We start from the raw sequence: 12,974 nt of genomic DNA, 5'->3' as shown, positions 1-12,974 counted from the left end.
TCGTTTGTAGTTTTATTATAATAATTTATAATTGATATGTTATTGGCACTATCACTAATCTCTGCACCTCAGTACGGCACATGCCCATAGCTCTGTTAATGTTTATATTTTGTTCTATATCGTTTTTTTATATTGTTGTTTTATGTTCAGTGCACCAACAAAGACAACAAGGCAATTTCCTGTTTGTGCAATCAAAATTGGCAAATAAAAGAATTCTGAGTCTGATGTGTTAATATCTGTATCAATGAGAATACAAATAAAAAAACAAACAAAATAATAATCCTCATATTTCTGCTCCGGAGGTTTTTGTGAAAACATTCAGTAATTGATGGGAGCAGCCTTGGAGCTGGTCCCCCCCCCCCCCACACACACTGGTGCTACAGCTCGTTATTCTGAATCAAAAGAAGATGATTCACTCGGACGTTCGTCACGAGTCTCAGTCAGAAACACGTCGAGCTCTGGAACTTTCCTCTGAGTTGACGAGTGAATCAAACACAAGTCAAGGACAAACACAACCGGTGAAAGAACTCGAAGTCGCAGTCGTCATCAGTGTCTCTCAGAACTTTTTTATTTCCCATGCATAGTTTGGACAAGAGTGTAGTGAACTGAAATGAAATGGAAACAAAAAAAGGAAAAATAACTGTTTTGACACTCGCTGTGATTTTATCCTTCGTGGACGTTCGAGATTAATCATCAACAAAAGACATTTTAAAAAGTTTCAGCGATGGTGAATCAACAAAGTCCTTCGAGCTGGAACCATGATGCGTTTAGAAAAAGGGGGGAAAGTGCTACAGAACATAAATATATTACAAAACAACTGAAAACATTAAGCACATTTTTATACAACACAGTGCAATAAAAAGGGGGGAAAGTTTCGAGGTTGATTTTCCAGCAAGTTCCTCAATCTGCTTCTTCTTCTTCTTCTTCTTCTTCTTCTCTCACTTTTAGAACCGAGACATTAACCAGCACAACTGTAAACATGTGTCGGATAAAAATTTAAAGATGGACGACATGACGACTCATGAAAGTGAAGCCAAAACATCTGAGTCGCCCCCTGGTGGCTGGCGGCAGTACAGGTCATAAACCTAACCGCCTCCATGTTAGCATATCGGACATGGACCATTCTAAAGAAATCTTAATATATATATTTCAAAGGTGGTTTCTGTCATTTTAGGAACTTAAAAGTTTGGTTTTATTAACAAATTTGAAACATCATGATTGACAGCTGAGACGGACTCGTGATTGGCCGAGAGCATGTGTGGGCAGGAGCATTTAGTATCCGATATGTTTTTCCTTCATTTTGTACAGTGGGAGGATGAAGAGACATGTCGTCCATTTGTATTTACAGTCTCTTGGAGTTCATGATGTAAAACTGTAAAAGTACTTTGTAGTTTATGATTGATAGAAAGAGCAGAGTTTGATCTCAGGTCTAAATACCTGACGTTATAATATACATATAACTCTGGATTCCTTAAAACTGCATGAATTGGATTATTTTGGTTTTATTTGTTGTAGTTTGACTCTTTCGGTTGTTGTGTCTCTCGTGAATTAACTTTCTCGCAACAGGTGAACATAGCGTTTAGCTGCTAAAGAGTCAGAAGCTGGTGGAGAACAAATCGGAGCTAAAAGGCTGAATATTGATCTCGGATCTACAGAGATGACAGAAACAAAAGCAAACGAATCTCACTGGGTGACAACTTTCTGACAGCAGCTGAATTAAAGTCCAGATCTGTCCTGGGTTCGTACGTTGTGATATTAGCATCTTATCGATTCATTCTAACATGAACTGGTCCCTGTCCTCCACTGCCGAGCGTCTCAGCTACTTGCTGTTTGTGAGTTTTAGTGTCGTGAAGTTCCACTTGTTGACCTGAACGTTCATCTCTCAGGAATTATGGGAGAAAAAAATACCAATTCAGTTTTTTAGCTTAAGGATAAAATCACGAGTTCACAGTTCTGACTAACACTGTATTGCAACTCCAAAAGCAGCGTGGGAAACTGTGGCGTTAACTGTGTGTGTGTGTTAGTGAGATCACACAAACACACACACCACGGGCCACAGTAAGTGGTCATTACAGATGTGCTTCCTCGTCTGTGGGAGGCGTTTCTCTAACATGTGACTTTTCCCTGCTGAGCCTTCATTACCGGACAGATATACAATCATCAAACAGAAAAGGAAGAAACCAAAGAGCTGATGTGTTTTGTGTCGACGTCTGTGAACGAGACGCACGGAGTCAGAGTGAGAAACTAAAGAGTGAAACCTGTGGGTTTTGTACCTTAACACCGGAGGAGCCTCGTTCTCCCTGAACAGTGTCAGAAACTGTCTCTTCTACGACCTGATGTGAAAAGCTGTGAGCGAGGAAGCTGCTCCGATCGCGTTGCTAGTCAGCGAAGAACCAGAAGGGATAAAAATAAACACTCCACCGGTTTCGCAGATCTCGGCATCAATTAAAGACTCGAGCAGAACACGACAGGTTAACGTGATAACAGAGTTCAGTGTGATTACTGGGAGAAGATATTACATATCTACATTTAGAAAATACACCTCAACACAGCCGGCTCCGAACGGTTCCTTCCAACAGTATGAAAAACATACAAATAAAAAATACAAATACTCTCAGACACTAGGTAGTTTTCTGTTGACATGAAATCAGTGAGGACTAAAAGATAAATATTTCACATTTTTTTCTCCCTTGTGTTTTAAAGAGAAAATAAAAAATTTGTGTTTATGAAAGAAAGAAAGGAAAAGTCGTCCATTTGTAAATATCACCCTTCAGGAACTAGTAACATCGTGATAACATCTGTTTTCAGCTGAAAACACTTTAGCTTCTATAGTGAGCAACAAAAAAAAAGAGCCAGTGTTGAAACCAAAAGCATCATAGAATTATTTCTTCAGACATCATACACTATGCACAGGTCTTAAAAAAAATGAACAATGATCGGTTCTTTTCCTTCAAAGAGAAACAACCCCCCCGCTCAGGAAAGATTCAAATCAGCATCATCGTTACTGTGAGATCATCGTCTCCGCCCAACAGTCAGAATCTAATCACTACCATCATAAACACACATTTTAACGTCCCACAATGCAACATACAATGAGGCCTGGGAGCGGGAGATGTTGGGTATGAAGACAGAGAGCGTCCACCTCAGCTCTTAGTGTCCTACACACTTTGACCCATATAAGGAGGATTCTCACTGTGTGTTCGTAACACCACCTGCAGCAGCCGGGCGTCGCCCCGTCAGGTGAGTAACAGTCATTCATTGTCATTTAAAGTCACGTCAGCTGAGCGCCAGCTGGGCACCCGGGTGGGAGGACTGGCACAGAGGGACGGGCTTCTCGGAGATCGGCGAGGGGAAGCCGCCGCTCAGAGAGAGAATGGGGGGGGAGGAGGAGGAGGAAGACGTGAACGTCTCGGCTCACTTGACGTGTTCGGCACTGTGGGAAGAGCAGTAGTATTTCTTATGAGCTATGAATGTGGAGAGGCTGCTGAACTTGATGTTGCACAGTCGGCAGAAGCGGGAGTTACCGTTCTGGACGGGGGAGATCACTGTGGTTTTCAGGCCGGGGATCTGGGCCGACTGGGGGGCGGAGATGTGACTGGAGATCACGGTCAGGTTGGCTTTGTCTGGAAGGTGGGACGATCCCACTGTCTCCCTTGGGACATCAGGCACAGGTGACAAGGACAGAGAGGGAGGCGCCGGGGGGGACATGGGCAGAGGGGAGCCAGCCGAAGGTGAAGTGCCCCCCGGTGAAGGAGTGCTGTTTACCCGCGGGGAAACAGGAGAATTGGTTGCGCTCCTGGCCTGCCCGTTGATGCCGTCTCTGTGAACCCGGGACACCAGTCTGGACTGGCTGTTGGGGGTTGCTGTAATGGTTGCAGCAGCTCTGTCTCTGGGACTAAGGCTGGGGCTGCGGCTGACTGCGCTGCCCGGCTGCGGCAGGGCCTCCTGCGGTGGCTGAATGGTCGCGACAAGGCTGTGGGTCGTCCTGAAGTGCTCCATCAGGTCACCGGCGATGGGTCTGTTGGGGCAGTATGGGCAGACCACCTGAGGAGAACCAGCACCTGCACCTTTGGCTCCAGCTCCCGGGATGGCTGCAAGCGTGGTGGTGGGATGAGGAGGAGATGTGGCTTCAGAGGCCGGTAAGGCAGACGGACGAGGGCTGGACGAGGAGCCTCGAGTCTGAGCCACCCACTCGGCGGGGAGAGCCTTCGCCTCCATCGGGTGCAGGAGATCCGGCCGCTCCTGCTGAGGCCTGCTTTTGGGAGAGGTGGAGGCGGATCTCTTGAGCCTGTGAAGCTGCTCCAAGGTGTGGGGCTGGAGTGTGGTGGCGGGGCAGTAGTAGGTTTTATGGGCCAGGTAGTTCTCGATGCTGTTGAAGCTGATGCTGCAGGCGGTGCACTTGTGATAGTCTGTGAGAGGCAGGGCAGGGAGGAGGCTGCTGCTGTGCCGGGGACCATCGCTCAGACGGGGCCTCTTGCTCAGGTCGATTGGGCCGTCTCCTTCTGGGCTGGAGCCGCCGGCCGCACCGGGAGAAACTTCCTGCTTCACTGCCAAGCCCAGAACAGAGGGGGAGGGGGCGGAGGCAGCCGCAGAAGCAGCAGCAGCTGCAGCGGCAGCAGCAGCGTTAGCTAAAGCCTCAGTTCTGGCCATGTGGATCTCGTACATCTTCTTCCGCTTGCGAGTGCGAATGGGCTGGGGATGGAAGGCCGCTCCGGTGGTCGCCTTGGCCATGTGCACGGACCGGTGGTTGGTCGGGTCGTGGCGTGACGCGCAGTAGAACCGCTTGTGAACAGTGTAGTTCTCATGACGGCTGAAGCGGATGTTGCAGGCCACGCAGAAGGTTCTGTTGGGATCATCTTCCTGGTCCTCGGCAGAACCGCTCGCTGGACTCTGGCTGCCTTCGCTTGCTCTTCCTCCTACGCCACCTCCTCCCACACTTGTAGCTCCGCCTTCCCCTTCAGAAGAAGACGATATTCCCTCTCTCCCTGCAGGAGTCTCTATCTTCACCTCCACCGCTCTCCTGGGTTCTGTGGCTCCAGCGGGAGAATCAGAGTCGGCAGGAGAAGCCGAGGCAGCTCTACTTGCTGCTCCGCCCTGAGGAGAGGCGGAGGAGCCATGTGCTCCACTGGAAGGCACCGAGGCGGAGCTGGCATCCCTCGTTAATCCAGGGCCTGAGGCCGATGTGTCTCCTTCGGCCTGGTGCCTGCTGGAGCAGTAGAGCCTCTTATGTGCATAGAAGTTGTTGATGTTGTTGAAGGTGATGTCGCACTCGAAGCAGGTGGCTCCTTTGTGAGGTGGAGTGGCAGCGGCGGTGGATGCGGTCGAACCAGCCGGGAAAAACGCAGCCGGGTTGTTCTGAGGCGTCTGTCCCTGTTTCAGACGACTGTGGACCATCTCCGACATTTTTGCCAGTATTTCTGAGGCCTGTGGCAAAATGGCCGACTCGGGGTTAAACATGTACTGTGGCAAGAACATTGCTCCCCCAGGAAGAACGGACTCTGCACCTCCCACAGGGGCGGGGCTGGACCCAGGAGTGGGGCTGGTTGGTTCTGCCTTCACAGTGGCGATGGCTGGACTCTTCGGAGAACCTGATGTCCGACTGGAGGAGCTGGCGATATGTCCCTTACTGTCCCTTGTTTTCCTTATTTCGTCTAGCTTCCCCTTTTCTCCACCAGCCTCCTCCTCCTCCTCTTCCTCCTCTCCAGCCTCCGTGATCTCCATTTCTTGAATCTCTGAGTCTGAATGCGGCTCCTCCTTTATCTTCAGCTCAGTGGTTGCTGCATCAGGAGAGCTGTAGTCCCGGGGGGTGGCCGAGCTGCCGTTAGCGCCCGGGCTGGACGAGTCCGGTTTAGGGACACAGGCGACGGGCTCCCTCTCGTGAGGAGACAGCTGAGGGGCGTCGACTAACGATGGGGTGATTTGACGAGGGGTGGGGCTCCTCTCGGTCGGGACCCTGACCTCCAGGTGGGTTCGAACGTGCTGCTGAAGCTGAGCCGGAGAGTCCGAGTTGTGGCCGCACACTTGACACTTCAGCACCACACCAGAGTCTCCTGGACTGAGACCTGAGAAGGAGAGTCGAGGTTAGTAAACTGTAAAACTGAGCAGACACTGATATCGAACGCTAACACGCTTTACCACACGGCCAGAGCCATGTGAGGTTCAATCATTGTCATATTTCCTCAAAGCTCAAAGTAAATTATAACAGAAGAAAAAGGAAGATGTTCTGTCCTCCAGTGAAGTTTTTCTTTTAGCCACTTACGCAGATTAAAGACGACAAGACAGCGCCCCCTAGTGGCGGAACTAGATCGTTGAGAGTTCAGGTTCATAATCTGGTTCCAATTCTAACCCTCAGTATTCTCCACATTGTTCCCCGCTGGTGGGACTCACCGGTGGACAGGGGCAGCTTGGGGAGGCCCGGCCCCGGGGAGTAGACCTCGCTGCGGGACCCGGGCTGACACACCATGTGGCTGGTGACCAGGTGGCTGTACAGGATGTCCCTGGTGGTGGAGACAAAGCCGCAGCCGTGACACAAGCCGTTCAGCGTGTCCGTGTGCACCTTGAGGTGCCGCTCACAGTTTGCTTTGGTGGTGAAGGCCGACAGGCAGATGAGACAGACGAAAGGACGTTCACCTGCGGGAGGACGGAGACGGACGATGAGTCAGAGGCACAGAAACAGAGTCTGGGGATTAGACCTCAGTGTTTTCACTCTCTCACCGCTGTGTGTGCGCATGTGGATCTCCAGGGAGCTGGCGCTGGGGCAGCTCTTGTTGCATTGTGGGAAGGGGCAGACGCGTTCGTTGGGGTACGAGTCCTTGGGTTTGTCCTGCGGGGGGGAGGAGGCGGCGGCCGGCTGCTTCTGGCGGCTGGCGCAGTAATACATGAGGTGGGCCTGAAGGTTCCTCTCACTGCGGTACCAGATCCCACAGTCCTTACAGGGGAAGATGTCCTCTGAGGGGGACACGAGCAGAGACAATGAGGTCCTCACATTCACACAAACAGATCAACTGGGCTTTTTAATCTAACACTAACATTCACTGTAAAATAGTTTAACATTCAATAAAATGCACATGTTTTTGTTTAAGCAGCAACTTGATAAAAACATTATTAATCAGAGTTAATTTCTGATCTTCGTCATGTATCTGTCGTGGTTTTCACTCGTGTTAGCGAGATAATGCAAAACGACTCATGAGCAGGACACTGAAGGACGAGGACAGGGGAGGACTATCAAACGTGTGAATTGGGATCAGAGGATGGATCCAGGAATTATCTGTTGCATTCTTTAATTTGTGAGAATAGACTCATAGAACAATTCATAGATCTTGATTTTAATAGAGAAAAAATTAATTTTGTTTAAATCAGCCATGTTGACAGAACTGATATTTATTAAATCGTGAACACTTGGTGTTGGTTAATGTGTTTATATATCAAACAATTTATGTTTCTCACAAACACAAGCCACTGCTGGATCCATGGCAACAGGGCACAGTCTATCAAAGATCTACTCATTAATATTATTTGTGTAACCAGATGTATGAATGTGTGAACATGCCACGTGATCATGTTTGCATTGAAACACACTTCGTGGCCGACAGGAAGCAGCAGAGGCTTGTGGGAAAACACTCAAAGAGCTGCAGTGACATCTTGTGGCCAAAGAAAACATTACAGCTTTCAGAGAAGTGGTGAATTACAGCAGATCCCAGTGATGAGCAGGTTCCAGTTTAAACTCTTCAGTAATTCACTTAAGTTTTGAATCTACTGTAAGAAAATGGATCATTTGAATATGAATAAAACTCTAATCGATAAAATAAACTACATAAAAACACAGGATGTATTTTATTGTACTAATTAGAATATCTATACTTCATTCTTCATGTTTTCATGCCTTGTATACAATACTCACTATTAATAATAGCAGTAGCCAAGATGGCGGCCATGCCGGCTTGCTGTGGGAGGAGCTGAATCTCGGAGCGCAGCGCCGCCGGGTACATTGGCTCCTCCTTCACCGCCGCCTGATTCTGGGTGATGAGGCCGAGCGGGGGAGAGGGCTGGGCCAGAGGAGGGGAGGAGGGGGGGGGAGGAGACAGGGACGCCAGGAGGCCTTCGCCCGCCACGAGCTCCCTGGCGACCTTACAGAACAACGCGTCACCTGAAAACACACAAAACAACTTTGAGACTCTGAAAGTGAAACTGAACTTCACTTTTCATATCAGCTGAGACGAGTCCTTCATTGACTTTTAGTTTAAAGAGTGGACAAAATAATAGACACTTGGACACTGTCCTAACGACGGCTCGGAGCGAGACAGGGACTCCACAGATTGAGTTAGTTCTGGTTCAGGTTCTGGTTCTGGTTCACACACAGATATACACACACATCACATCCCGAGGAGGTGTGTCCTCTGCCGTCACTCACCTCGGCTGTAGATGGTACAGTTGGCAGCTGAGGGGTCAGAGGTCAGAGGGAGTCGATTAATCCAACAATCTGGATCTTCACAAATCAACTTCGACTTCTGCAACACAAAGAAACAAGAGGACGGGAGGTGAACGACCTTTCCACCGAAAAACTGTTTGTACAGATATTTAAATCAATCTTTTAATCTGCATCAGTGAACAAATGATGACCACAGGACATTTTCCATGAGAGGGACTGAGAGTAATCTGATATTAAATGTATTAAATATACATATTTACCCTTCAAGTGCATATGTTCACATGTTAATACCTTTACAGCCTCAACACGGCTTCACAGGTCAAATTAAACCGATGCTCCTCCAACACAAGTCTTTAAACAGCTTGATATGAAAACATGAGATCATCACAGAAGCATAGATTGTCCCGTGGTGTCGTCCAGCGAGCGGCCGCTGGTAAACACTGTTCATAAAAAGACTGGTAGCCAACAGACGGTGATTACAACCACAGATGGAAATGAGGAAATGAAGGGAACACGGGCCGAACAAAGCCACGAAGAAAATAAAGGAGAAGAAAGAGGAGAAGAGGAAGAGAAGAGGAAGAGAGACCCCGGGGAGGGGGGGAGTGAGAGAAGAAAGGGAGGAGAAAGAAGATCTGATGAGGTCGACAGGCGGCTATTCACACAGCTGCCATAATAAGATCCACAGTGGATACAGTGGACAAAGGCCGGAGAGTCGGCATCCAGTGTCTGTAGGTATGAGAGAGAGAGAGAGAGAGAGAGAGAGAGAGAGAGAGAGAGAGAGGGAGGGAGAGAGAGAGAGAGGGAGGGAGGGAGAGACAGGGAGAGACAGAGAGAGCAGGAGGGAGAAAGAGAGAGAGAGAGAGAGGGAGAGAGAGAGAGAGAGAGAGAGAGAGAGAGAGAGAGAGAGAGAGAGAGACAGGGAGAGACAGAGAGAGCAGGAGGGAGAAAGAGAGGCGGAGGGAGGGACAGAGAGAAAGAGAGAGAGAGAGAGAGAACAATCTTGTCTTTGTCCATTTGAGGCACCAGGAGTATTTCCTCTGACAATCACTCCCTGGACACAGGTTTATCCCACGTCTCCATGACACATGCACACACACACACACACACACACACACACACACACACACACACACACACACACACACACACACACACACACACACACACACACACACACACACACACACACACACACACACACACACACACACACACACACACGCACAAACACGCACACGCCTCATAAGCTGTTTCAGACATGACCTGCGGGTCAGACTGAAAAATAATAATAATAATGTTTTCAGGAAGTCAGGTTTATTTCCTTCTCCTCCAGGTGCTTACATGTTGTTTCTGCTGTTGCAACAAGTTTATCTTTAAAACAATAACTAAGGAAATATACAGAAAGGATTTCTACTTTTTTGAAAAAATCAACGTCACAGACTCAATACAGTATAATATATAATAATAAGTTAAAGGATTCGCTGTCGATACACACACGAGGCAGCAAAGCAACAAACAAAAACCGCTTCACAAATTCAACATCAGACGTGAGTCACTGAATCTATAACTTCAAACTAAACTTTAAAACACAACAACACAGAAAAGAGTGAAAGTCCTGAAGCATATTTCCCGTGGATAACGACAATAGAGAGAAGGTGAAGTGGAAGTTGTTTAACTGCCAGTGTGGAATGTGTGTAATATCTTAATCTCTCGTTTTTCAGAATCCCCTGTCGTCTCTGTGGTGCAGTATCATGGTTTCTCCACCAGGAGGCGCCCTGCCCTCAGCACTGGACCTGTGTCCTCGGACTGAGCTGGATGTCACAGGTCAAAGTTCACGTGACGGAGTTGCCTGATTGTTTGTGTGTTTTTCTGAGTGTGGCTTTGTGTACCTGCTGTTTCACGACTTCACTGTTTGATTTTACACACTGAACATTTCACTGCTCATAAGTTGTTATTCCTCCTTTTTGAAGCTGCAGTTTATCTCATATCTAAAATAATGAATATTCTCTGTGTGAATTAAAGACTTAAATATTCTAGGAATGGCATCACCGATGGCAGCTTTTAAAAAAAATCTCCAAACCCTAATCAGCACTTACTCATCAAATTCTAATTTCCCTGTTATTGCTTTCTTTTGTAATTTTACAGTGATTATTATTCCTTTGTGTTATCAGTGGTGCTGCGTTCACACACACAAGCTGATCAGTGTGTAGCCTCGGCAGTGGACGCTGTTGTGTTGAGGAACAGGAAGTGTGTTTCCTATTAACCGACACATTTCACACATTCAACCCAAAGATAATCACACGGACTGATAAATATCCCCATGGCTCATTTATCTGACATCTTCTACTTCTGTCTGTAATAAAGTGTCCACAACCTGGTTCCAGTCACTTCTATCCTGAACCTCCTTCATTACACAACACAGACACACACACGGAGAACACGTTGTTATATCTACATTAACCCTAATGATGGTGACACTTCTTTATTATGAATTGTTCCATTAGTAGAGATGTAGTGAAGTGAAGCAGCTCAGAATCTAAGGCCCGTTCACACCAGGTCTCTGTTCTGCAGTTTCCAGGTTCAACAACACAATTCCTCTAAAAACTCAGCGACACAAAGGATTCTAAAGTTTCTGGTGTTCATCCAGTGAAGATGTCAGAAATACAGGTTTGTCTAAAGTTGTAATTTAATATAAAAGCTCATTTTAATGTTCAAACAAACGCCTTGTTCACGCTGAACGCAGCCCTGGTCTTCACCCACATCTGTCGGATTAAAAACATCGTCTGCTCTTTGTGCACAGAAATAACAGAGACTCTGGTCTGACTCTGTTAAAATAGAATCATATCTTTCATGTTACTTTTTAAATCACGTGTAAAAAGTGTAGGAAACCAAAAAACACACAGCACTGGATCCCTGTCCACTTGAGTCTGAGCCGGAGCTGAAACCTGGAATACCTGAGTCCTCCGGCCGGTGGGAAGCCGGTGAGAAGCCGGTGGGAAGCGAGGACAGAGGGGAGGAAGCTCTCAGTCGGCTGTGTGCTGAGCAGATTGTGTTTCATGGAGAACTAGCGCTGATGTGCAGATACGGCTGCTTTTGTTTTAATTTGTAACCCAATGCTGGAGCCGTCTGAGCTGTAAGTACTGCTAATTTGTTTCAGACTAATTCATCACGGCCACGGCTTTGGAATTCACCATGATAGGGCAATGGGGAGAGCTCAGTAGCAGAACACACACAAACACACACACACACAGACACACAACGCAAGAGAAAAAGAACAACACACACAGGCTTGTTCGTCTGAGATCTAAAATACACAGTAATTACTTATCGTGACACTTAAGAGTGTGATACTCTCCCATCGTGTCTTATATGAGAATTAATTACTTTTTCATCTCAAGTCAATATTGTTCCCGTTCAGTTTTTACTCCGGCTGAAGTTTTACTGCACTCGAGGAAAAGAAGAGAGGAACACAAGAAACCCTGAGTCTCTGATCGATAAACTTCACAGATGTTATTTCTCTTCATCTGATCAGATCAGTCACTTCCATCCTCACGTCACTGAAAACGCTCAAACCTGTGATATTCAAAACTACGTCTCCTGACTGTGGTTCCTCTCAGGAACCACTCAGATCCTCACATGACCAACAGGAAGAGGAGAAGCCGACACTGCAGGAATCCCGTGGACTCATCAGGATCCAGGAAACGCTGCAGCAGCTCCAGCAGCGTGAGCCACACAGTCTGTGAAGCTCCTGCAGGTCTCAGGTCAGCGCGGCCTCGATGTGACCGCAGCCGAATCTGAAGGAAGATTCTCATCGACTGCAGATTCTGATGCTTCTACTTCAGACATCACACACGGGTTCGAATCCCAGGTGACTGCAGAGGATCGAGACCCGAGAGCAGTTTCTGTTTCCTGGGTCTTTAGAACTCTAACAACTCATAAACCATGTGTTGTTGTGCTGCTCTCCCCCTCGCACAAAGACAAACACACAACCAACACAGCTTCACGTGTGTTAATGAGAATCAGAGGCAACGAGCCAGACCATGTTTGTGTGTGTGTGTGTGTGTGTGTGTGTGTGTGTGTGTAATTAACCAGGCCAGAGGAGAATACAGATGCCAGAGATGTGGCAGAACGGGAGGCCACTGGATGCTATCAAACTCTTTTCACGTCTCTTGGTCTGACGCCCATCTCCTTGACTCCGACGGCCGTGAGTCATCTCAGGACCACGACCAGGCCGGGGTTCAAACCCCCGGTGGTGTCGCCCGTCGGTTAGTGGGCGGTGCTGGGACGAGAGGAGGTTATGACCAGTGACAGTTTGGAGATGAGGAAGTGACACGTGGCTTTAGTTGGATTTTCAGGTTCCGGCCGTTTGATTCCGAAACAACCTGATCGATTAGAGATCAACAGATTCTTCCCCAACTGATGAAGGAGGTGTCACCTCCTCTTCCTCCGTGCTCACCCCATCATCTATCAGCGGCATGTCAGGCCTCCCTGGCAGAGCTCCATCTGGGTGGAGAGCGTCGCCTTAAGCCCCATCAGCCGGAGGAGA

The 12,974-nt window shown here is 47.8% G+C and overlaps 1 protein-coding gene across 2 annotated transcripts in view; it reads right to left on the bottom strand.

The window, feature by feature from the left end:
* Positions 1–546: 546 nt before the first annotated feature.
* zfpm1 (zinc finger protein, FOG family member 1) overlaps positions 547–12,974 on the bottom strand; it is a 72,936-nt gene continuing 60,508 nt past the window's right edge. Inside the window, exons 5-10 of one of the 2 annotated variants that reach the window (XM_062389066.1) lie at positions 8,411–8,507; positions 7,901–8,146; positions 6,715–6,948; positions 6,388–6,630; positions 3,525–6,062; positions 547–3,433 (exon numbers count right to left, since the gene is read on the bottom strand). In XM_062389066.1, the coding sequence (XP_062245050.1) occupies positions 3,363–3,433; positions 3,525–6,062; positions 6,388–6,630; positions 6,715–6,948; positions 7,901–8,146; positions 8,411–8,507 (3,429 nt within the window). In that variant the 3' untranslated portion in view covers positions 547–3,362. Of the gene's footprint in view, positions 6,063–6,387; positions 6,631–6,714; positions 6,949–7,900; positions 8,147–8,410; positions 8,508–12,974 lie in introns of both variants that reach the window. The other variant, XM_062389065.1, reaches the window with a different exon arrangement.

The sequence above is a fragment of the Platichthys flesus genome, chromosome 6 (assembly GCF_949316205.1).
Source record: "Platichthys flesus chromosome 6, fPlaFle2.1, whole genome shotgun sequence".
NCBI classification, from domain to species: Eukaryota; Metazoa; Chordata; class Actinopteri; order Pleuronectiformes; family Pleuronectidae; genus Platichthys; species Platichthys flesus.
The sequence above is the reverse complement of the archived record's forward strand: the minus strand, read 5'-3'. Positions and strand labels throughout refer to the sequence as shown.